The following is a 22,864-nucleotide window of genomic DNA, read 5'->3' as shown; positions in this document are numbered from 1 at the left end:
GTAAAAAAAAAAAAAAAAAAGGTGCAATGCAAGTTAAAAAAAAAAACTAATATACATAAAATACATAAAACACATTGATGAGAGAGACACCCTTTTATTTTTCTGAAAATAAAATATTAATAATAAATTAAAAAAAATAAAGTGTGTCCTTTATAAAATAAAATTTGACCCTTTGTTTTGATCAGTTATATAAAAATATAGACTAAAAATTAACAGATTAATCCTCATATTTTTTTAATCACGCAATATAAAATGAGCCATTGACTAGAAATATAATAACTTTTTTATTTGTTTATGTGTTTTAATTTTTTATTATTTTATTTGTTTGATTACTCGTTTTGTGGATGGGTGTTACACGTTAGGCATTGGTTGTCGTCCTCTGTTTTGTTTTTGTTGCTGCTTTTGGTTTTTGATTGCTGTCATCTATTTGCTGCAATTTTGTTTTGTTTTGCAGCTTCTGTGACGTCGTTTGAGTTTTCTTTCAGGTTTTTTCACCTAGTATCTCAATACCTTGGTGAGATGTACTAAGGCAGCCTATTGGCCGGGGCTTAGCTAGAATTGTGTTTGTTAAGTTTTCCCATAATTTCTTTCTTAATAAAAACTTCCTTTAAAAAAAAAAAACAAAAACTTGTTGGCACATTACAGTGGCCATCATATTTATTTTGGCAAAACCAGCTTTTTCTCGAAAAAAGAGAGAAATCTACTCTCTATTACAAGTCAATATGATAGATTTACCTGAACTCCTGGTTAGTGCATTAGGTCAGCACAAGACTCTGCTTCTCTTCCATTGGAGTTGGCAAGAACTCTAAAAAATGTAAAATTGTAACCAGTATAAGATCTCAAACTTGCAGTCATTCAATTGTCAGTAGCAAAGTGATACTCCTAGCGATTTATTTAACAGTATAAAAATACACGTATAATGTCTTGTATAATAGTGAAGGAAATTTCAAGCGAAATTGCTTGAAAATATTACATTTTACAAGGTCTTTCTCCTTCTGAAAGATGCATACTGATACACAAAGTACAAGCTTCAATTAATTGTTCGAATATGCTTTATCTGTAGTAATTGAATTTACTAATCCTTGTAATCTGTCTACTTCCTGTTGTCAAGTCTACGCGCTCCGTCATCTTTACACAGCCTATTGTAATTTTTTTTTTCATTTGAATTAATGATTTTTACCCTCCCAATTACAATCTCAAATAGAGTATTTTGAGTGATAATTTGATTTTGCTCTCCAATCTTTCATTTTCAATTTGATTTTCGTGATACACCATTACACCGACTATTCCATGAAATAAATTAATTAGAGAGAGAATGTTTAATTTAACTTATAAGTTGATTAGCCATAAGTTTAAGCTGATTTGTTTGTTTAAGATATTTTTAGAGTTTATAAACTGTGCTTATAAGCCCCTCCAAGAAAAAAAATATGAGCGAAGAGATACTTTTCATTTTAATGCTTATAAATTTGATGCTTATATATTAGTTTGACTAAGTATTTTACTGTATTATCCTCATTTAAAATTCTACTATATATCTTTATTATATTTATTCTCATATTCACATTAAAAAATTTAGTTATATGCAATCATTTAAATAAATTATTTGTATTAATTTTAATGAATTTAAAAATTATTTTTATTAATTTTAATAAAATTTCTTCTATAAAATATTTCTTTATTTAATTTAAAACTAAATTATATTGTAATTAATGTGATTAAAACATATTTTGATAATGTTATAATAAAATATTGAGTTAATATAATTTATTATTTGAGAAAATAATTTACGGCTATAGTTTGCTCATCTCTCCAACGAGGGGCTATTTCTTTACTATCTTTAAAAGTTTATTAGCATGCTTACAGACACGAGAAATAAAAACTTTCAAATAATTAATAATGAAAAATTGTTGAATTTTCCTTATCATTAAATTTTTATTAGGAAGTTTGAGCAATTCTTAAGCAATATATGAATCAAGTTGATATTTATCATTTTTAAATTATTTTAATAATAAATGTGCTTATAAATTACTTTTTACCAAATATATCTCAATTGATTATCGATCATTTATAAGCATTTTAATTAAACACGTAACCATTTTAAATTTTAAATTCTTATAAGCTTAAATAAAGTGTTTCTAATTTATATTTATTATTTGTATTTATTTTTTATTTTCACAATTTTAACACGTTATTCTTAAAACATTTTAAAAATAAATGAAGTATAAATATATAAGAAAAGGGATATAATCATATGTTTATTCAATTAAATAATATACTAATATATATAATTAATTATAATAAAATTATATAATATATCTCTAAAATATAAAATATATATATATTTAATTTTTAATTTAGTTATTAACAAAAATTTAAAATAATTTTTTAATTTTCAATATGATAAAATTAATAACCGCAGGCATACCTAGTGGTAACTCGATGAATACACAGATCTGGCAGGCAATGTCCCACAACCAGAACGTGCAGCATTAAAGACATTAAAGAAAATGAATCCCTAAAAAATAAGTCATAATACTTTGATTTGATGAAAATTAAAAAAAACAATACTATCACCCCTATTAATAAATAGATAAATGTAAAAAAAAAAATTAATTTCATCTAAAAAAATTTAACTTATTTTATAAAAAAAATATTTACGTTTTAAAATTAACTACATATATTTTAATAGTCATTTATAAAATATATAAAATTAAATATTCATTTTAAAATGATACATGCTAATTTTGTCACAAATAGAAATGAATTAATAGTAGTACTCTTCTAAATATTATCTTATAATAGTATAAATATTAAATTAAAAAAATTAAAACACGTATTTAAAATAAACTATTTTCTTGAAATCATTCGATGTTATTAAATTAACACATATTTTGAAGATGTAAACACCATGCCTCACCCTTTTTTTTTTATATATGATTTTTTAAAGAGCTAGCAATTTCAAGTGGTAAAAAAATAAATGTTAAAAAGAAATTAAATAATATTTTGATAAAAATATAAAAAAATATAAAATATTAAGAGATTAATTTTTTTTTAATTAATTCTAAAATAACACACATACACCTGATATAAAGAAAATTTACTATACACACTTACACTTTCAAATAATTACTGATAGAAAGGTATTAAAATTAGATAATATAAAAATCTAAATAAAATTAACATAAAAGCAAAGGGATAAACAGTAATTTCTTTAAAAATACATTAAAATTTACAGATAAATTTATGATTTTAAAAAAATTAGAGTGCAAACGTTAATTTTTGAAAAAAACATACTAAAATTTTTAAGTAAAATTATAATTTAAAAAAATTATAATTTAAAATTATAATTTAAAATTATAATTTATTTAAAATTATAATTTAGCCACAACCCCCTCGCCCTTCACCTAGTTTCGCCCCTACCTTTCAGAGCTATCGACTAGAATTGGGAAACATGCCATCATTTTATTTCGCACTATGTCTTTCAGAGCTGTCGACTAGAAGTACAATGGGAAACATGCCGAGAGCAATGATTTATGATATATTATATTTAATAATATTTTATTATAAAATCTTTATTTATTTGTTTTTTAATTTATGTGATTAATCGTTTTTTGTTGAGTGCGGAATTTTTTGTCTGGTAGTGTGGACATCTTTCTCAAGCGTGTTACACCTTAGGCATTAGTCACAACACTTCATGAGTGATCTTGAGGCACTATTCAAACAGGTTATCTCTTCTAATTCTCCTGCTGCCATGTCTGCCACTCCGGGTAATTCTTATTGGCTTTTTGACTCTGCATGTTGTAATCATATGACCACTAATCTTAAATTCTTGTCTTACGCTGAAAACTGTATCTTCCTTACCACCAATCCATACTGCAAATGGTACTAAAATGAACATCACACATACTGGTCATGTGTCTACCTCAAATCTTCATCTCCCTGACACCTATTATATCCCTAATTTGGCACTCAATCTTATTTCTGTTGGTCAGTTGTGTGAAAAAGGACTAAATGTTATTTTTCTCACCATGGTGTCCAGTGCAGGATCCACAAACGGACAGATTCTTGGGGAGGGTCGCAGAGTGGGTCGATTATTTGAGCTTACATCTTTACATCTTCCTCGAGATTTGTGTCTGCAGCTACAATCCCTAATTCCTCCATTCACCAATGGCATCTTCTGCCTTGGTCATGCTTCTACCAAGAAAATTCAACCTTTAATTTCTCGTGGATTATTAGGATCTACTAAGTTTTAGTCATTTAATTGTTTAAATTGTCAGCTTGCAAAACAACCAGCATTATCTTTTTCCCATAATAATACTACTTCAGACACTCCTTTTGGTTTAATTCATTCTGACATTTGGGGTCCTTCTCCTATTTCTTCAATAAATGGTTTTCGTTATTTTGTAATATTTATTGATGATTATTCTCGGTTTACTTGGATATATTTTTTGAAACATCGATCTGAGTTATCACAAATTTACATCACATTTGCAAAAATGATTAAAACTCATTCTCTTGTGACATTAAAATTCTCCGAACAGACAATGCCATGGAATATCGGATTCTTCTTTGCTTCAGCTTTCTTAGTCAACAAGGCACCGTTGTTCAACGTTCTTGTCCTCACACCTCTCAAGAATGGGCGAAATAACGCAAGCATCGCCATATTCTTGATTCTGTACGTACTCTTCTTCTTTCTGCCTCATGTCCAGAAAAATTTTGGGGAGAAGCAGCTTTTCATGCTGTTTATGTTATTAATCGTCTTCCTACCTTGGTTCTTCATAATTTATCTCCTTTTGAAAAGTTGTTTGGACAACCTCCTGACTATTCCATCCTTAAACCTTTTGGATGTGTTTCTTTTGTTCTTTTACAACCTCATGAACATACCAAATTAGAACCCCGTGCTCGTCTATGTTGTTTTCTTGGTTATGGCATTGAACACAAAGGGTATCGTTGTTGGGATCCTGTTTCTAATAAGTTACGCATCTCTCGTCATGTTACCTTTTGGGAAAATACTATGTTCTCTTCTCTTTCCAAATTTCATCACTCTGTCAATACTGACTCTCTATTTTTCACTGACTCCTCCAAAGAGCTGTTTCCAAGTCCTGATCCAGGTGATTGTGATGTGCTCAATATTAGCCCAACTACACCTGCCCCTGTTGAATCAGCACCAGTTGTTGATCCAGTACCTGCGCCTGCATCTCCTCCTAGCACTACTCTTCGTCGTTCTACCCGTGTAAGAGAAACTCCTCATTATCTTTCTGATTTTCATTGTTACTCTACTATTGCAACCCTTCATGAGCCTCATTCTTATCGTGAGGCAAGTACTGACCCTCTTTGGCAGCAAGCTATGACTGATGAACTTCAGGCTTTAGAGAAAACTCATACTTGGGATTTAGTTGATCTTCCACCAAACAAGACTCCTATTGGTTGCAAATGGATTTACAAAATCAAGACCCGTTCTGATGGAACTATTGAACGCTACAAAGCTCGCTTAGTAGCCAAAGGGTACACTCAAGAGTATGGTATCGACTATGAGGAAACTTTTGCTCCAGTGGCCCGATTAACATCTATTCGCAGTCTCTTAGCTATTGCTGCAGTTCGTAAATGGAAACTTTTCCAGATGGATGTTAAAAATGCTTTTCTTCATGGTGATTTAACAGAAGAGGTTTATATGCATCCTCCTCCTGGTTATCATTCTCCTCATAAGGTTTGCAAACTTCGGCGAGCCTTATATGGATTAAAACAAGCTCCCAGGGCCTGGTTTGCCAAATTTAGTTCCACTCTTGCTCAACTTGGTTTTCTCTCTAGTCCACATGATTCTGCATTATTCACTCGTCGAAGCGGTGGTATTGTTTTTCTTTTGCTTTATGTTGATGATATGATAATAACATGAGATGATTCATCTGGTATTTTAGAGTTACAACATTATCTCAATCAACATTTTGAAATGAAAGACCTGGGTTCTCTCAGCTATTTTTTGGGCCTTGAAGTTTCTCAAAATTCTGATGGCTATTATCTATCTCAAGCCAAGTATGCATCCGACTTACTTTCTCGAGCAGGCATCACTGATAGCAAAACAGAATCAACCCCATTGGAGCTCAATTGCAAACTTACACCTCTTGATGGCACTCCTCTTGATGATCCTACTTTATATCGACAGCTTGTCGGGAGTCTTGTTTATCTCACAGTTACTCGACCTGATATTTCATATGTTGTTCATCTGGTCAGCCAGTTTATGTCTGCTCCTCGCTCAACTCATTTCTCTGCAGTACTTCGAATCCTTCGTTATATCAAAGGCACTCTTTTTCATGGTTTGCACTTTTCCGCTACCTCCTCCCTAGTATTATCTGGCTACTCTGATGCTGATTGGGCTGGTGATCTGACAGATCGTCGCTCTACAACTGGTTATTGTTTCTTCTTGGGTAATTCTCTTATCTCTTGGCGTAGCAAAAAGCAAACTGTTGTTGCACGTTCTAGCACAGAATCTGAATATCGTGCTCTTGCTGATGCTACATCTGAATTACTTTGGTTACGGTGGTTATTAACTGATTTGGGTGTCACTCATTCTTCTGCCACAATACTCCATTGCGATAATAGAAGTGCCATACAGATTTCTCATAATGATGTATTTCATGAGCGTACCAAACACATCGAAATTGATTGTCATTTTGTACGTCATCATGTTGCTCATGGCACCATATGTTTGATTCCTATCTCCTCTGTCAGCCAAACCGCTGATATATTCACCAAAACGCATCCTCCCGCTCGCTTTCAGGATCTCTTAAGCAAACTCAAGTTGGCACCTGTGCTACCACCTTGAGTTTGAGGGGGGGTGTTAGCATAATTACAGCAATCAGCATGATTATAGGAGATTTGTGTAACATAATTACAGCAATCAGCATGATTATAGGAGATTTGTGTAGCATAATTATAGCAATTATTATTCTTGTCCAAATTAGTTCATATTCTCATGTATAAATAGATGTAATATCTCTGTAAATGGGACACAGACAAATACACAATCCTTTTCTTCATTACTTGTATTCTTTCTTCTAACAACTTCGGGCCTAGTACTGCTGGCTTTACACCATAATTACTCGTCCAACAGCACTGGTTATTCCATCTGTGTGCCACTTCTACTTCCAGGCAACAAATTAAGATGGCACGTCCAGCCAACATGGTAGCACCTTGGCCTTCAATCCTTCACGTTCATTTCTTTTTCTTATTTTCTATAAGCATTCTCAGCTTACGACCTGAGATTTGTCTCAGTTATAATTTGGTAAATGAGACTGATCGGATTTCACTTTTGGAGTTCAAAGCCAAGATAGCCGCTGATCCATATGGAATCTTGAGCTCATGGAACGATTCTGTCAACTTCTGCAAATGGCAAGGGGTTATTTGTGGCCGAAAACACCACAGAGTTACGTCACTAAACCTGCACGGGCTGAGCTTGTCGGGAACCATATCTTCATATGCAGGGAACCTCACCTTCTTAAGGTTCCTCAACCTCGCTGGCAACAGATTTTATGGGGAAATTCCCCAAGAAGTTGGCCGTCTGTTTCGTCTAAGACATCTCAACCTGAGGAACAACACGTTGGGAGGAGAAATTCCAATCAACATCAGCTTTTGTTCAGAGCTTAGGGTTATGAATTTGGCCGATAATGGCTTAGTGGGGAAAATTCCTGCCGAACTAGGCTCTTTAAAGAAGCTTGTGACACTTTTCCTTGGTCCAAACAACCTCACGGGAAAGATCCCACATTCTGTTGGAAACCTTTCGTCCCTCCAACGTTTCTATGTATCATATAATCATATGGAAGGAAATATTCCGAATGAATTGGGACAAATAACAAGCTTAACTGTGCTCGCGCTGGGACCTAATAATCTGGTTGGTTCAATTCCTTCTAACCTCTACAATATGTCATCCATCACTGTGCTATCTGTTTCACAGAATCAATTGCATGGGAAGCTTCCAGCAAATATTGGACTCACTCTTCCTAACCTGCAAATTTTTGGAATCGGCATGAACCAATTCAGTGTAAGTATTCCACTTTCAATGACGAATGCTTCTTATCTTGAAATAGTTGACATCTCTGCCAACAGTTTCACAGGACAAGTCCCAATCAATCTTGGAGATTTGAAAGGTCTTCAACGGCTGAACTTGGAACTCAATTTTCTGGGCAATAATTCAAGTAAGGATTTGGCTTTCATAACATCTTTGTCAAACTGCAGCAATCTCCAAGCTCTATCTCTTGCTGATAACAATTTTGGCGATGTATTACCTAGCACCATAGTTAATATTTCTACCCTTGGTGATCTAAGTTTAGGAAGAAACCAAATATCCGGTAGATTTACCTGTTGGCACATTACAGTGGCCATAATATTTATTTTGGCAAAACCAGCTTTTTCTCGAAAAAAGAGAGAAATCTATTCTCTATTACAAGTCAATATGATAGATTTACCTGAACTCCTGGTTAGTGCATTAGGTCAGCACAAGACTCTGCTTCTCTTCCTCTGAAGTTGGCAAGAACTCTAAAAAATGTAAAATTGTAACCAGTATAAGATCTCAAACTTGCAGTCATTCAATTCTCAGTAGAAAGTGATGCTCCTAGCTATTTATTTAACAGTATAAAAGTATACGTATAATGTCTTGTATAATAGTGAAGGAAATTTCAAGCGAAATTGCTTGAAAATATAACATTTTACAAGGTCTTTCTCCTTCAGAAAGATGCATACTGATACACAAAGTACAAGCTTCAATTAATTGTTCGGTTTGAATATGCTTTATCTGTAGTAATTGAATTTACTAATCCTTGTAATCTGTCTACATCCTGTTGTCAAGTCTACCCGCTCCGTCTTCTTTACACAGCCTATTGTAATTTTTTTTTTTCATTTGAATTAATGATTTTTACCCTCCCAATTACAATCTCAAATAGAGTATTTTGAGTGATAATTTGATTTTGCTCTCCAATCTTTCATTTTAAATTTGATTCTCGTGATACACCGTTACACTGACTATTCGATGAAATAAATTAATTAGAGAATGTTTAATTTAACTTATATACTGATTAGCCATAAGTTTAAGTTGATTTGTTTGTTTAAGATATTTTTAGAGTTTATAAACTGTGCTTATAAGCCCCTCCAAGAAAAAAAAGATGAGTGAAGAGATACTTTTTATTTTAATGCTTATAAATTTGATGCTTATATATTAGTTTGACTAAGTATTTTATTGTATTATCCTCATTTAAAATTCTACTATATATCTTTATTATATTTATTCTCATATTCATGTTAAAAAATTTAGTTATATGCAGTCATTTAAATAAATTATTTGTATTAATTTTAATGAATTTAAAAATTATTGTTATTAATTTTAATAAAATTTCTTCTATAAAATATTTCTTTATTTAATTTAAAACTAAATTATATTGTAATTAATGTGATTAAAATATATTTTGATAATGTTATAATAAAATATTGAGTTAATATAATTTATTATTTGAGAAAATAATTTACAGCTATAATTTGCTTATCTCTCCGAGGAGGGGCTATTGAATTTTCTTTATCATTAGATTTTTATTAGGAAACTTGAGCAATTATTAAGCAATATCAAGTTGATATTTATCATTTTTAAGTTATTTTAATAATAAATATGCTTATAAGTTGTTTTTTACTAAATATATTTCAGTTGATTATCGATCACTTATAAGCACTCTAACTAAACACGTAACTATTTAAAATTTAAAATTCTTATAAGCTTAAATAAGGTGTTTCTAATTTATATTTATTATTTGTATTTATTTTTTATTTTCACAATTTTGACAAGTTATTCTTAAAACATTTTAAAAATAAATGAAGTATAAATATATAAGAAAACGGATATAATAGTATGTTTATTCAATTAAATAATATACTAATATATATAATTAATTATAATAAAATTATATAATATATCTCTAAAATATAATATATATATATATATATATGTAATTAATTTTTAATTTAGTTAATAACAAAAATTTAAAATAATTTTTTAATTTTCAATATGATAAAATTAATAACCGCAGGCATACCTAGTGGTAACTCGATGAATACACAGATCTGGCAGGCAATGTCCCACAATCAGAACGTGCAGCATTAAAGACATTAAAGAAAAGGAATCCCTAAAAAATAAGTCATAATACTTTGATTTGATGAAAATTAAAAAAACATTAATTTCATCTAAAAAAATTAATAAAGAGATAAATGTAAAAAAAAATTAATTTCATCTAAAAAATTTAACTTATTTTATAAAAAAAATATTTACGTTTTAAAATTAACTAAATATATTTTAATAGTCATTTATAAAATATATAAAATTAAATATTCATTTTAAAATGATACATGCTAATTTTGTCACAAATAGAAATGAATTAATAGTAGTACTCTTCTAAATATTATCTTATAATAGTATAAATATTAAATAAAAAATTAAAAACACGTATTTAAAATATTAAAATAAACTATTTTCTTGAAATCATTCGATGTTATTAAATTAACACATATTTTGAAGATGTAAACACCATGCCTCACCCTTTTTTTTTTATATATATATATGACTTATTAAAGAGCTATCAATTTCAAGTGGTAAAAAATAAATATTAAAAAGAAATTAAATAATATTTGGATAAAGATATAAAAAAATATAAAATATTAAGAGATTAATTTTTTTTTTGAAATTAATTCTAAAATAACGCACATATATGTGATATAAAGAAAATTTATTGTACATACCTATACTTTCAAATATTAAAATTAGATAATATAAAAATCTAAATAAAATTAACATAAAGCAAAGGGATAAACAGTAATTTCTTTAAAAATACATTAAAATTTACAGATAAATTTATGATTTTAAAAATTTTAGAGTGCAAACGTTAATTTTTGAAAAAGAGATACTAAAATTTTTAAGTAAAATTATAATTTAGAAAAAGTTGGGGAGCCACAACCCCCTCGCCCTTCACCTACTTTCGCCCCTGCCTTTCAGAGCTATCGACTAGAAGTGGGAAACATGCCGTCATTACAGTCAATTATTTCGCACTATGTCTTTCAGAGCTATCGACTAGAAGTGGGAAACATGCCACCATTACAGTCAATTATTTCGCACTATGTCTTTCAGAGCTGTCGACTAGAAGTACAATGGGAAACATGCCGAGGGCAATGATTTATGATATATTATATTTAATAATATTTTATTATAAAATCTTTATTTATTTGTTTTTTAATTTATGTGATTACTCGTTTTTTGTTGATTTCGTCTGATAGTGTGGACATCTCTCTCAACCGTGTTACACCTTAGGCATTAGTCACAACACCTCGGGCCTAGTACTGCTGGCTTTACACCATAATTACTCGTCCAACAGCACTGGTTATTCCATCTGTGTGCCACTTATACTTCCAGGCAACAAATTAAGATGGCACGTCCAGTCAACCTGGTAGCACCTTGGCCTTCAATCCTTCAGGTTCATTTCATTTTCTTATTTTCTATAAGCATTCTCAGCTTACGACCTGAGATTTGTCTCAGTTATAATTTGGTAAATGAGACTGATCGGATTTCACTTTTGGAGTTCAAAGCCAAGATAGCCGCTGATCCATATGGAATCTTGAGCTCATGGAACGATTCTGTCAACTTCTGCAAATGGCAAGGGGTTATTTGTGGCCGAAAACACCACAGAGTTACGTCACTAAACCTGCACGGGCTGAGCTTGTCGGGAACCATATCTTCATATGCAGGGAACCTCACCTTCTTAAGGTTCCTCAACCTCGCTGGCAACAGATTTTATGGGGAAATTCCCCAAGAAGTTGGCCGTCTGTTTCGTCTAAGACATCTCAACCTGAGGAACAACACGTTGGGAGGAGAAATTCCAATCAACATCAGCTTTTGTTCAGAGCTCAGGGTTATGAATTTGGCCGATAATGGCTTGGTGGGGAAAATTCCTGCCGATCTAGGCTCTTTAAAGAAGCTTGTGACACTTTTCCTTGGTCCAAACAACCTCACGGGAAAGATCCCACATTCTGTTGGAAACCTTTCGTCCCTCCAACGTTTCTATGTATCATATAATCATATGGAAGGAAATATTCCGAATGAATTGGGACAAATAACAAGCTTAACTGTGCTCGCGCTGGGACCTAATAATCTGGTTGGTTCAATTCCTTCTAACCTCTACAATATGTCATCCATCACTGTGCTATCTGTTTCACAGAATCAATTGCATGGGAAGCTTCCAGCAAATATAGGACTCACTCTTCCTAACCTGCAAATTTTTGGAATCGGCATGAACCAATTCAGTGGAAGTATTCCACTTTCAATGACGAATGCTTCTTATCTTGAAATAGTTGACATCTCTGCCAACAGTTTCACAGGACAAGTCCCAATCAATCTTGGAGATTTGAAAGGTCTTCAACGGCTGAACTTGGAACTCAATTTTCTGGGCAATAATTCAAGTAAGGATTTGGCTTTCATAACATCTTTGTCAAACTGCAGCAATCTCCAAGCTCTATCTCTTGCTGATAACAATTTTGGCGATGTATTACCTAGCACCATAGTTAATATTTCTACCCTTGGTGATCTAAGTTTAGGAAGAAACCAAATATCCGGTAGAATTCCGGCAGACATTGGCAATCTTGTCAATTTGTATATATTAGGCGCAGAGGAAAACCTATTTTCTGGCAGCATTCCCATTTCTTTTGGGAAGCTTCAAAATCTGCAAGCATTGTATTTGCATAGAAACATGTTATCAGGACACATCCCTCAATCCTTAGGTAATATCACACAATTATATGAGCTTTGGTTAGAAAGAAACAAATTAGAAGGGAATATAACATCAAGCATCGCTCACTGCCAAAATCTGCATACTCTGAATCTTGCAGAAAATAACCTGACTGGTATCATACCCCAACAAATTCTTGGTCTGAACTTTCTATCATTAATTCTTAACTTGTCATATAACTCATTGGCAGGTCCGTTACCCAGAGAAGTTGGCCAACTGAAAAATCTTGGTGCATTAGATGTCTCAGAGAACAAACTATCTGGGGAAATTCCTTGGACAATAGGCCAATGTTTGAGTCTAGAAATCCTTTGCATACAGGGTAACTTTCTCCAGGGAGCCATTCCTTCATCCCTTGCTTCCTTACGGGGTGTCCAATACTTAGACCTGTCAAGAAACAACTTATCAGGAAAGATTCCAAAAGAGATAGAAAAGCTTCCTTTTTTGGAATATCTGAATCTCTCTTTCAATAATCTTGAGGGTGAGGTGCCAACCAAGGGAGTGTTCGGCAATATAACGGCAGTTTCACTTGTTGGAAACAAAAATCTTTGTGGAGGTATCCCAGAACTGCAGCTACCAGCATGCCTCATCAAGCCAAAGAAAGAAAAAAAGTCTCCTACTGCCATTATCCTTGCAACAATCATTAGCTCAATTGTGCTTTTCATGATAATAACATCCTTAAGGGTTTTCTACTGGCGAAAATCCAAAAAATCAAGAAAGAATCCATCATCCTGTCCTTTTATTTTGGATAAGCTGCTTCGAATTTCCTATAAGGAGCTTTTCCAAGCAACTCAGGGATTCTCTTCAGACAACTTAATTGGACAAGGTAGTTTTGGCTCTTTATATAGAGGAAGTCTTGATCTCCAAGGTGAAAGGATAGTTGCTGTGAAAGTACTCAACCTTCAACAACAAGGAGCTTCCAAGAGCTTCATTGCTGAGTGCGGAGCATTGAGAAATATCAGGCACTGAAATCTAGTGAAGATCTTGACATACTGTTCAAGCATTGATTTTAAAGGCAATGAATTCAAAGCTCTTGTGCTTGATTTCATGGCCAATGGAAGTTTGGATATGTGGTTGCATTCAAAAGAAGATGGTAGTATTCAGTCAAGGAATTTAAACCTTCTTCAAAGGCTTCATGTTGCCATTGATTTGTCATCTGCACTGCATTACCTTCATGACCTTTGTGAAACTTCAATCATTCACTGCGACCTGAAGCCAAGCAATATTTTGCTTGACAATGACATGACTGCTCATGTTGGTGATTTCGGATTAGCAAGGCTCCTTTCCAAAACCACAAATAATTCTTCTCCAGGCCAAACCAGCTCCATTGGGATAAAGGGAACAGTGGGCTATATGCCACCAGGTAAAATCTTACATGCTTTTATTTATCAAACAACAGCACTAGTCATGTATACAATAAAAATGGAATCGGATATGTTTTCATTGCAGAATATGGAATAGGTAGCGAGGCAACAACATATGGAGATGTGTACAGCTTTGGAATAATTTTGTTGGAGATTTTCACAGGACGGAGACCTACTGATGAAGTGTTCACAGATGGTTTGAACCTCCACAACTTTGTTAGGTCTAAGCTGCCAGGACAAGTAATGCAGGTTCTGGATCCCAAGCTTATTGCAACAGAAGAAGTGGGAGTAGAAGAAATCGTTGAAGACAATGAGAGTGATGATGGTCAAATAGAAATCCAAGAAAATAATGTCAATATTGAAAGATTGAAATTACAAGGAAGCAATGTGCAAAAATGTGTTGTATCAGTCCTCAATATAGGACTCGCATGCTCAGCAGAACTACCAAGCGATCGAATGAATATGGGTGACGTCACAAGAAAACTAAACATCATCACAGAGTCTTTCCTTCGTGCAAGGACCCGTAGAGAACGACAAATTGTAAACCACAAATAGGTATTAGTTCATTATTTTTTTTAGCGCACATTCTGATTGATGAATATTATGCTATCTTCGTATTTGCTTACAGCCCAACGAATACTCTGATTTGGGTTGAAATGCAGAGGAATAAGTTGTGGCATTCAGGCTTCAAGATTCCCACTAACCTGAGCTTGTGCATCTCTCTGAACTTCAAGAACAAGTGTCAACTCTTCAGCAAATAAACCTCCAGTTCTGCCTCGTGAACTGTTTGTGAGGCCTTTTACATACAGTGAAATTACAAATAAATCTAAAATCAGAATGTGTAATTCAATATATGTCTCAAATTTGTGTTACAGTACTTCATCTTTTATGATTCTCTTGTTGGTTTTTGATAATGGAAGACAACTTGTTCCTGACAAATCAGGAAGCAAAAATAGAAGGGTAATATAATACTTAAGAAATGGCCATATATAGATTACAGATATGATTTGAACTAGGGAAAGGAAGCATCCAAGATCTTGGAGGATGGAAAACTCATCAGCTCTAGCTAGCCATCCTGTTAGTCCATAATACCAACATTGCCATTTGTAGCAATTTAGTATTTGAAGCCACTAATATGAGCATGAGAAGATCTATTAATTAAATAAATATAAAACCAGCGGTGGAATTTGAAAAGATAATAACCATATAATACACTTTGGAAAATAGTAAAGACCTAACGATGAATATTTTCATATGTCACGGAATTTTGTAATTGACCTCAGCTACTGTTTCACAGAGAATATTTAGATTTACATATATGCAGAACAAAGGCCTGAAATATTACCTGCATGATTAGTATCCAATCTTACATCTTCATACAGAATCAGTGTTTATCTATGAATAATGTTAAACAGAAACTTGAACTTTGGCACATTACAGTGGCCATCATGTTTGCTTTGGCAATACCAGCTTGTCTTGAAAAAGGAGAGAGATTTACTCTGTTACAAGTCAAGATAATTGATTTACCTAAACTCCTGGCTAGTGCATCAGTTCAGCATAAATCTCTGCCTCTCTTCCTTTGAAGTTGGCAAGAACTTAAAAAATGTAAAATTGTAACTAGTATAAGATCTCAAACTTGCAGTCATTCAATTCTCGGTAGAAAAGGTGAAACTTCTAGCTATTTATTTAACAGTGTAAAAGCATACGAGTAATTTCTTGTATAATAGTGAAGGAAATTTCAAGCGAAATTGCTTAAAAATATAACATTTTACAATGTTTTTTTCCTTGACAAAGATGCATACTAATACACAAAATACAAGCTTCAATATAATGAATTGTTTTGTTTGGTTTTCTAATGAAAAAATGGATAAAATCAAACCAAATTGAATAGTTCATTTTCTTAATTAATTGTTATTACACCTAAATTAGAGTTAAAAATAAAAAAATATGATTAAAATTAGATTTAAAATGAATTAAAAGTACAAAGATAGTGGAGGGATTAGGTTGATAGTTCGACCATATGCCATTACTAACCTTACTAGAGGGTGTAAGGGGCAACATACGGAAAATATGAGTCGGTATAAATATTATAAATTTTATCTATTACAATAAATTATGAAAATTGAAAATTTTATAGTTAAACCACATGAATTTAGTATTTCAATTTTTCTTCTTTTTTCTATATTATGTGGCATGTGCTATTAATTTATATGCTTACTATATTATAACTCAATAATACTAGAGCCATCTTTAAAATTATAATGTCTTAAACTAAAAAAAAAAAATCATCAAGATATCCACCACCCTCCTATAATACACAGGGTGCTTTATATATTAACATCAGCTTTTGTTCAGAGCTCCGGATTATGAGTTTGGCCTTTAATGGCTTAGTGAGGAAAATTCCTGCCAAGCTAGCCTCTTTAAAGGAGCTTGTGACGCTTTTCCTCGGTAAAAACAACCTCACGGGAAAGATCCCACAATGGAAACCTTTCGTCCCTCCAACGTTTCTCTGTAGTATATAATCGTTTGGAAGGAAAAATTGCAAATGAATTGGTACGAATAACAAGCTTAACTTTGCTTGTGATAGGAGCCAATAATCTGGTTGGTTCAATTCCTTGTAACCTCTACAATATCTCATCCATCGCTGCGCTATTTGCAGCACAGAATCAATTGCATGGGAAGCTCCCAGCAAACATAGGGCTCACTCTTCCTAACCTGCAAATTTTGCAAATCGACTTGAACCAATTTTACGGAAGTATTCCAGTTTCATTGACGAATGCTTCTCAGCTTGAAATAGTTGACATCTCTTTCAACAGTTTCACAGGAGAAGTCCCAATCAATCTGGGAGATTTGAATGGTCTTCAACGGCTGAAATTGAAATTCAATTTTCTGGGCAATATTTCAAGTCAGGATTGATTTGGCTTTCAAAACGTCTCTGTCAAACTGCAGCAATGTCCAAAAATTATCCCTTGTTGATAATAATTTTGACGGTGAATTACCTAGCACCATAGTTAATATGTCTACCCTCGTGGATTTAACTATAGGAAGAAACCAAACCTCTGGAAGAATTCCAGCAGATATTGGGAATCTTGTCAATTTGTATCGATTAGGCATCGAGGAAAATCATTTTTCTTGCAGCATTCCAATTTCTTTCGAGAGGCTTCAAAAGCTTGAAGGATTGTATTTGCATTCAAACAAGTTGTTAGGACAAATCACTCCAACCACAGGTAACATCACCCAACTGTATGAGCTTTGGTTAGGAAAAAACAAATTAGAAGGGAATATAACATCAAGTATAGTTCACTGCCAAAATCTGCTTAGGCTGAATGTTGCAAAAAATAACCTGACTGGTATCATACCCCAACAAATTCTTGGTCTGTCCTTTCTATCACAACTTCTTAACTTGTCATATAACTCATTGACAGGTCCGTTACCCCAAGAAGTTGGCCACCTGAAAAATATTGGTGCATTAGATATCTCAGAGAACAAATTGTCTGGTGAAATTCCTGGGTCAATAGGTGAACGTTTGAAAGTAGAATTCCTTTACATGCAGGGTAACTTTCTCCAAGGACCCATTCCTTCATCCCTTGCTTCCTTGAGGGTTCTCCAATCCTTAGAACTGTTAAGCTTCCTTTTTTGCAATATCTGAATCTTTCTTTCAATAATCTTGAGGGTGAGGTACCAATCAACGCAGTGTTCAGCGATATGACAGCATTTTCACTCGTTGGAAACAAAAATCTTTGTGGAGGTATCCCAGAACTGCAGCTACCAGCTTGCCCCATCGAGCGAAAGAAACACAAAAGCTCTCCTGTTGCCATTATCCTTGCAACAATCATCAGTTCAACTGAGCTTTTCATGAAAATAACATTCTTAAGGGTTTTCTACCTGCGAAAATCAAGAAAGAATTCATCATCCGGTCCTTTTATTCTTGATAAGCTCCTTTGAATTCCATACTAGGAGCTTCTCAAAGCAACGCAGGGATTCTCTTCAGACAAACTCAACCTTCGACAACACGGAGCTCCCAAGTGCTTCATTGCTGAGTGCAGAGCATTGCAAAACGTCACACACCGAAATCTGGTGAAGATCTTGACATACTGCTCTAGCATTGATTTTAAAGGCAACGATTAAAAGCTGTTGTGCTTGATTTCATGGTGAATGGAAGTTTAGAAATGTGGTTGCATGCAAATGAGGATGGTATTAGTCAGTCAGGGAATTTAAACGTTCTTCAAAGGCTTCGAGTTGCCGTTGATTTGTCATCTACATTGCATTCTGCTCATATTGGTGATTTTGGATTAGCGAGACTACTTTCCAAAAGCTCAAATAATTCTTCTCAAGGCCAAGTGAGCTCCAATGGGGTAAAGGGAACAATCGGCTATATGCCTCCAGGTAAAATCTTCTATGCTTTTATTTATCACATAACCGCTCTGGCCATGTATATAATAAAAATGGAATTTCATATGCTTGCCTTGCAGAATATGGAATAGGTGGCGAGCCAGCAACATATGGGGATGTGTACAGCTTTGGAATAATTTTGTTAGAGATATTCATAGGACGGAGACCAATTGATGAAGTGTTCACAAATGGTTTGAATCTCCAAAACTTTGTTTGGTCTAAGCTACCAGGACAAGTGCTGCAGGTTCTAGATCCCATGCTTATTGCAACAGGAGAAGTGAGGGCAGAAGAAATATGAAGACAACGAGAGTGATGATTGTCAAACAGAATTCCAAGAAAGTAATGTCAATATTGAAAATCTGAAATTACAAGGAAGCAATGTGCAAAAATGTGCTGCATCAGTCCTCAAAACAGGATTAGCATGCTCAGTATAACTACCAGGAGATCAAATGAGTATGGGAGATGTCACAAGAAAACTAAACATCATCACAGAGGCTTTTGTTCGTGCAAGGACTCGTTAAGATCCAACGAAATTGTGAACCACAAATGGGTATGAGTTTAATTTTTTAACACACTATCTGATTATATATATCTTCATATCCGCTTGCAGCCCAAAGACTACTTTGATTTGGATTGAATTGCAGAGGCATAAGCTATTCATTCAAGCATCCAGGCTCCCACTAACCTATGCTTGTGCATCTCATTAAATTTCAAGAATAACTATTCTCTTGATACCTTCCCCCATATGAACATCACCCTCCAGCAAATAAACCTCAAGTTTTGCCTCTTGAACTGTCTGCGAGGACTTCTCCGTACTTTTCTTTCAACTAAATCTAAAATCAGAATGTGTAGTTAAATCAATAAATGTCACCAACTATGCTGTAGAAGTTTTTCATCTGTTGTGGGTGAAACAAAAATTTCATTCCCTTTAGAAATGGAAGTGAAAACAAATCTCTTGGAAATGAATTACCAAATTTAGAGTAAGATTATATCATTTTAAATGGAAGAGTATTGGGATGTGATGTTGTCGCACGTTGGTTGGGAACGAGACAACAGCATGGGCATAAAATAAAGGACCAGCTTGGATCAAAAATAGCCCTTTTGACAAACAATCTGCAAGCCCAAAGAAATTTCAATTCCAGTAGCTTAATGATGGAGGAGATTGAGAGCCAAATCCACACCCTCAGGGTCCAGTATTGAGACTTAAGTCCCCTAAGGGTCACTATAAGGGTTCTTGGTGGCAGGGAAAAATCTCCTGATTGTCTATAATTCCTTGTTGAACAATTGCTGCCATTTTCTTCTCTTAAACAGTTAAGTTCAATGCTAATTGAAAAAACAAAAATAAATCAATGTGTTTAATTACACATAATTATGTTTAATTTTTATTTTTTAAAAATAAAAAATTTTTTAAATTACAAAGAATTAAATTTTTTATTTCAAACATGAAAATTAATAAAAAAAATTAATCGAATTAAATTCTTACAAAATTCTAAATTTCAAACAAAATGATAAAAATCCTGGAAGACTTACTTGTTCACTCTTTTCTTCTTGTTCTTCTTTTCTAATGCGATTAATAGTCATGAGACTTAATGCTTGGTTATTTTCTTCGGATAAAAGGAATCATAAAAGATGTTATCCCTTAAAATTTCATCCAAAAAATCTTAAAAGAAAATCACTATATTTTAACAATTATATAAGTTTATGTAATATTTATTTTATGTAAACATCTATTGTTTTAATTAATTTTAAATTAAATATTAGTTAATCCACAATGAAGGTAAAATAACTTTGATTTCAAAATAAATAAAATAATAATATCCCATAAATGTAAGTATATAGATGGCAACTATGTTATTAGCAAATTTAATTAAGTATTTATTTTAATTTAAGACATATTTAACTAGTTATTGTGTAAAAAAAAAAATAAATAGTACTATTCTTTTAAATATTATTTTATAATTATATAAAATGGATATAAATAAAAATATAAAAATAAACTTTTTTCAAAGTCAATTTTATGAAATTATATAAATATCATGCATTGCATATTTTTGCTAGAGTTAAAGAGTAGAGCGCGCAGTCCACCGATTGACCAATCTACATGTTATTAATACTGTTAGATCTTCTAAAATTTTTATATTATTTTTTGTATAAATTATTAATTTTATTTATACAAAATATAATATGTTCAGATTTGTATTTCCTTTATACTCTATTTTTAATTAACAAAATATTTTCTACATTTCTATATAAAAAAAAATCTATCATGTGGAATTTAGTAGGTCAATATGTTTTGTTCTATATGTGGAATTTATTTATTTAGGTAAACTATGGAATTGGAAAGACTAATATACACATAGGTATCTTCCTAGAGTTACTCTTCCATATCACAATTTAGGTTTTTCTTCTTCATTCATGAATTTATACTATAGCAAGTAATAGTCATGAGTCTTCTTCTTTTTCTACGCCAATTAATTGTCAAGACTCGTAGTGCTGGTCATTTTCCTTAATTTAATTATCGTGTATGACTGACTTGCTCACTTTTTTTCTTGTTCATCTTGTTCTACAGCCATTAATGCCCATGAGTCATAATGCTGGTCCTTTTCCTTAATTTAACTACCATGGAAGACTGACTTGCTCACTTTTATATATAAAATAATATTACTATAGTTTATTGATTAGTGCTCTGAATTTTTTTATTTAAGAAGGTAAATAATAAAAATTTGCAAGAAATTCTTTTTTTAATATAATAAAGTTTATTTATATTATACTATAATGTTTGAAATTTTTTATTTAAATATTTAAGACACTAATAACTCTAAATAAATATTATGAAAAGTTTTATAGACATTATTTATTAATATTTTAAAATAATATTAACAATACATAATTTTATAGTTCTAAACAATGCATATTTTGATGATAATAACAATATGTTAATGAAAATAATTTATCGCTCTAAATAATAGTCTTTATAATAAAAAAAATTACAAAAAAATGTTTAAGAAATATTACTAAAATAAATTAACAATGACAATAAAATCCTTTAAATTTTTTTAAAAATAGTATTCCTAAAAAAATGAAATTAATAAAGATGTAAAAAAAAAAATAAATCAATGTGTTTAATTACACATAATTATATTCAATTTTTTTTAAATAAAAAATTTTTCAAATTACAAAAAATTGAATTTTTTATTTTAAATATAATCATTAATAAAAAAATTAATTAAATTAAATTCTTATAAAATTCTAAATTTCAAACCAAATATTAAGAATCATGAAAAACTAACTTGTTCACTTTCTTCTCGTTCTGCCATTAATAGTCTTGAGTCATAATGCTTGGTCATTTTCTTTAGAGAAAAGGAATCATAGAAGATGGTATCCCTTAAAATTTCATCCAAAATCTTAAAAGAAAATCACTATATTATAACAATTATATAAGTTTATGTAATATTACTTTTATGCAAAAATCTATTGTATTTTTTAATTAATTTTAAATTAAATATTAGTTAATCCATAATGAAGGTAAAATAACTTTGATTTAAAAATAAATAAAATAATAATATCCCATAAATGTAAGTATATAGATGGCAACTATGTTATTAGCAAATTTAATCAAATAGTTATTTTAATATAAGACGTGTTTAACTAGTTATTGTGTCACAAATAAAAATAAATAGCACTATTCTTTTAAATATTATTTTATAATTGTACAAAAATATATATAAATAAAAATATTAAAAAACTTAAAAAAAGTCAATTTTATGAAATTATGTAAGCATCATGCCATGCGTGTTTTGTTGGAGCTAAAGAGTAGAGCGCACAATTCATATAGTGATCAATATACATGTTAATACTATTGAATCTTCTAAAATTTTTATATTATTTTTTGTATAAATTGTTAATTTCATTTATACAGAATATAATATATTGATTTATACTTCTCATTTATATTTTATTTTTAATTAACAAAATATTTTCTACATTTCTATATTAAAAGAAAATCTATCGTGTGGAATTTAGTAGGTCAATGTGTTTTGTTCTATATGAGGAATTTAAAAGGAGGGGGGTGGGGGGGAGCTTCGATTATTTTTTGGGAGTCTATTTTATGAGTCTAAATAACTCATTATTCTGAAAGTTGTGCTTCTCAAACATATCAAATCCATATTAAACAAGTTTATGGTCCCTGTGAAAGAAACCCTGATGGCATTTAGTTTGCTTGTTACATCCCTTGTTAAAACAGAAGTTTAAAGCAAAAAAGAAAGAAATCCAGCTCATTTTTATTCAAGAAAGTTTCAAAATTTA

At 31.7% G+C, this 22,864-nt stretch overlaps 2 protein-coding genes and 1 pseudogene across 2 annotated transcripts; all 3 read left to right on the top strand.

Annotated features, from left to right (window-relative positions):
* The first annotated feature begins 7,159 nt into the window (after positions 1-7,159).
* On the top strand, positions 7,160-8,515 carry LOC131173067 (putative receptor-like protein kinase At3g47110). Its single transcript, XM_058134720.1, has one exon. The coding sequence runs from the start codon at positions 7,160-7,162 to the stop codon at positions 8,513-8,515; it is 1,356 nt and encodes a 451-aa protein (XP_057990703.1).
* Positions 8,516-11,450: 2,935 nt separating this feature from the next.
* On the top strand, positions 11,451-14,722 carry LOC131173066 (LRR receptor-like serine/threonine-protein kinase EFR; annotated as a pseudogene).
* Positions 14,723-17,183: 2,461 nt separating this feature from the next.
* LOC110666982 (probable LRR receptor-like serine/threonine-protein kinase At3g47570) lies at positions 17,184-18,857 on the top strand. The gene is made up of 6 exons (XM_058134719.1): positions 17,184-17,394; positions 17,593-17,768; positions 17,840-18,043; positions 18,125-18,192; positions 18,285-18,553; positions 18,640-18,857. The coding sequence occupies exons 1-6, from the start codon at positions 17,184-17,186 to the stop codon at positions 18,855-18,857; spliced, it is 1,146 nt and encodes a 381-aa protein (XP_057990702.1).
* Positions 18,858-22,864: the final 4,007 nt, after the last annotated feature.

This window comes from Hevea brasiliensis, chromosome 14, assembly GCF_030052815.1.
Source record: "Hevea brasiliensis isolate MT/VB/25A 57/8 chromosome 14, ASM3005281v1, whole genome shotgun sequence".
NCBI lineage: Eukaryota > Viridiplantae > Streptophyta > Magnoliopsida > Malpighiales > Euphorbiaceae > Hevea > Hevea brasiliensis.
This window is presented reverse-complemented; position numbering and strand designations above follow the sequence as displayed.

Bases quoted from the DNA above. Each gene is read 5' to 3' on its own strand.
- LOC131173067 (XM_058134720.1), top strand. From the start codon at position 7,160: ATGGCACGTCCAGCCAACATGGTAGCACCTTGGCCTTCAATCCTTCAC.
- LOC110666982 (XM_058134719.1), top strand. From the start codon at position 17,184: ATGTCTACCCTCGTGGATTTAACTATAGGAAGAAACCAAACCTCTGGA. The intron at 17,769-17,839 runs GTTCTCCAATCC...AATAATCTTGAG, and splicing joins CATCCCTTGCTTCCTTGAGG to GGTGAGGTACCAATCAACGC. The intron at 18,554-18,639 runs GTAAAATCTTCT...CTTGCCTTGCAG, and splicing joins AATCGGCTATATGCCTCCAG to AATATGGAATAGGTGGCGAG.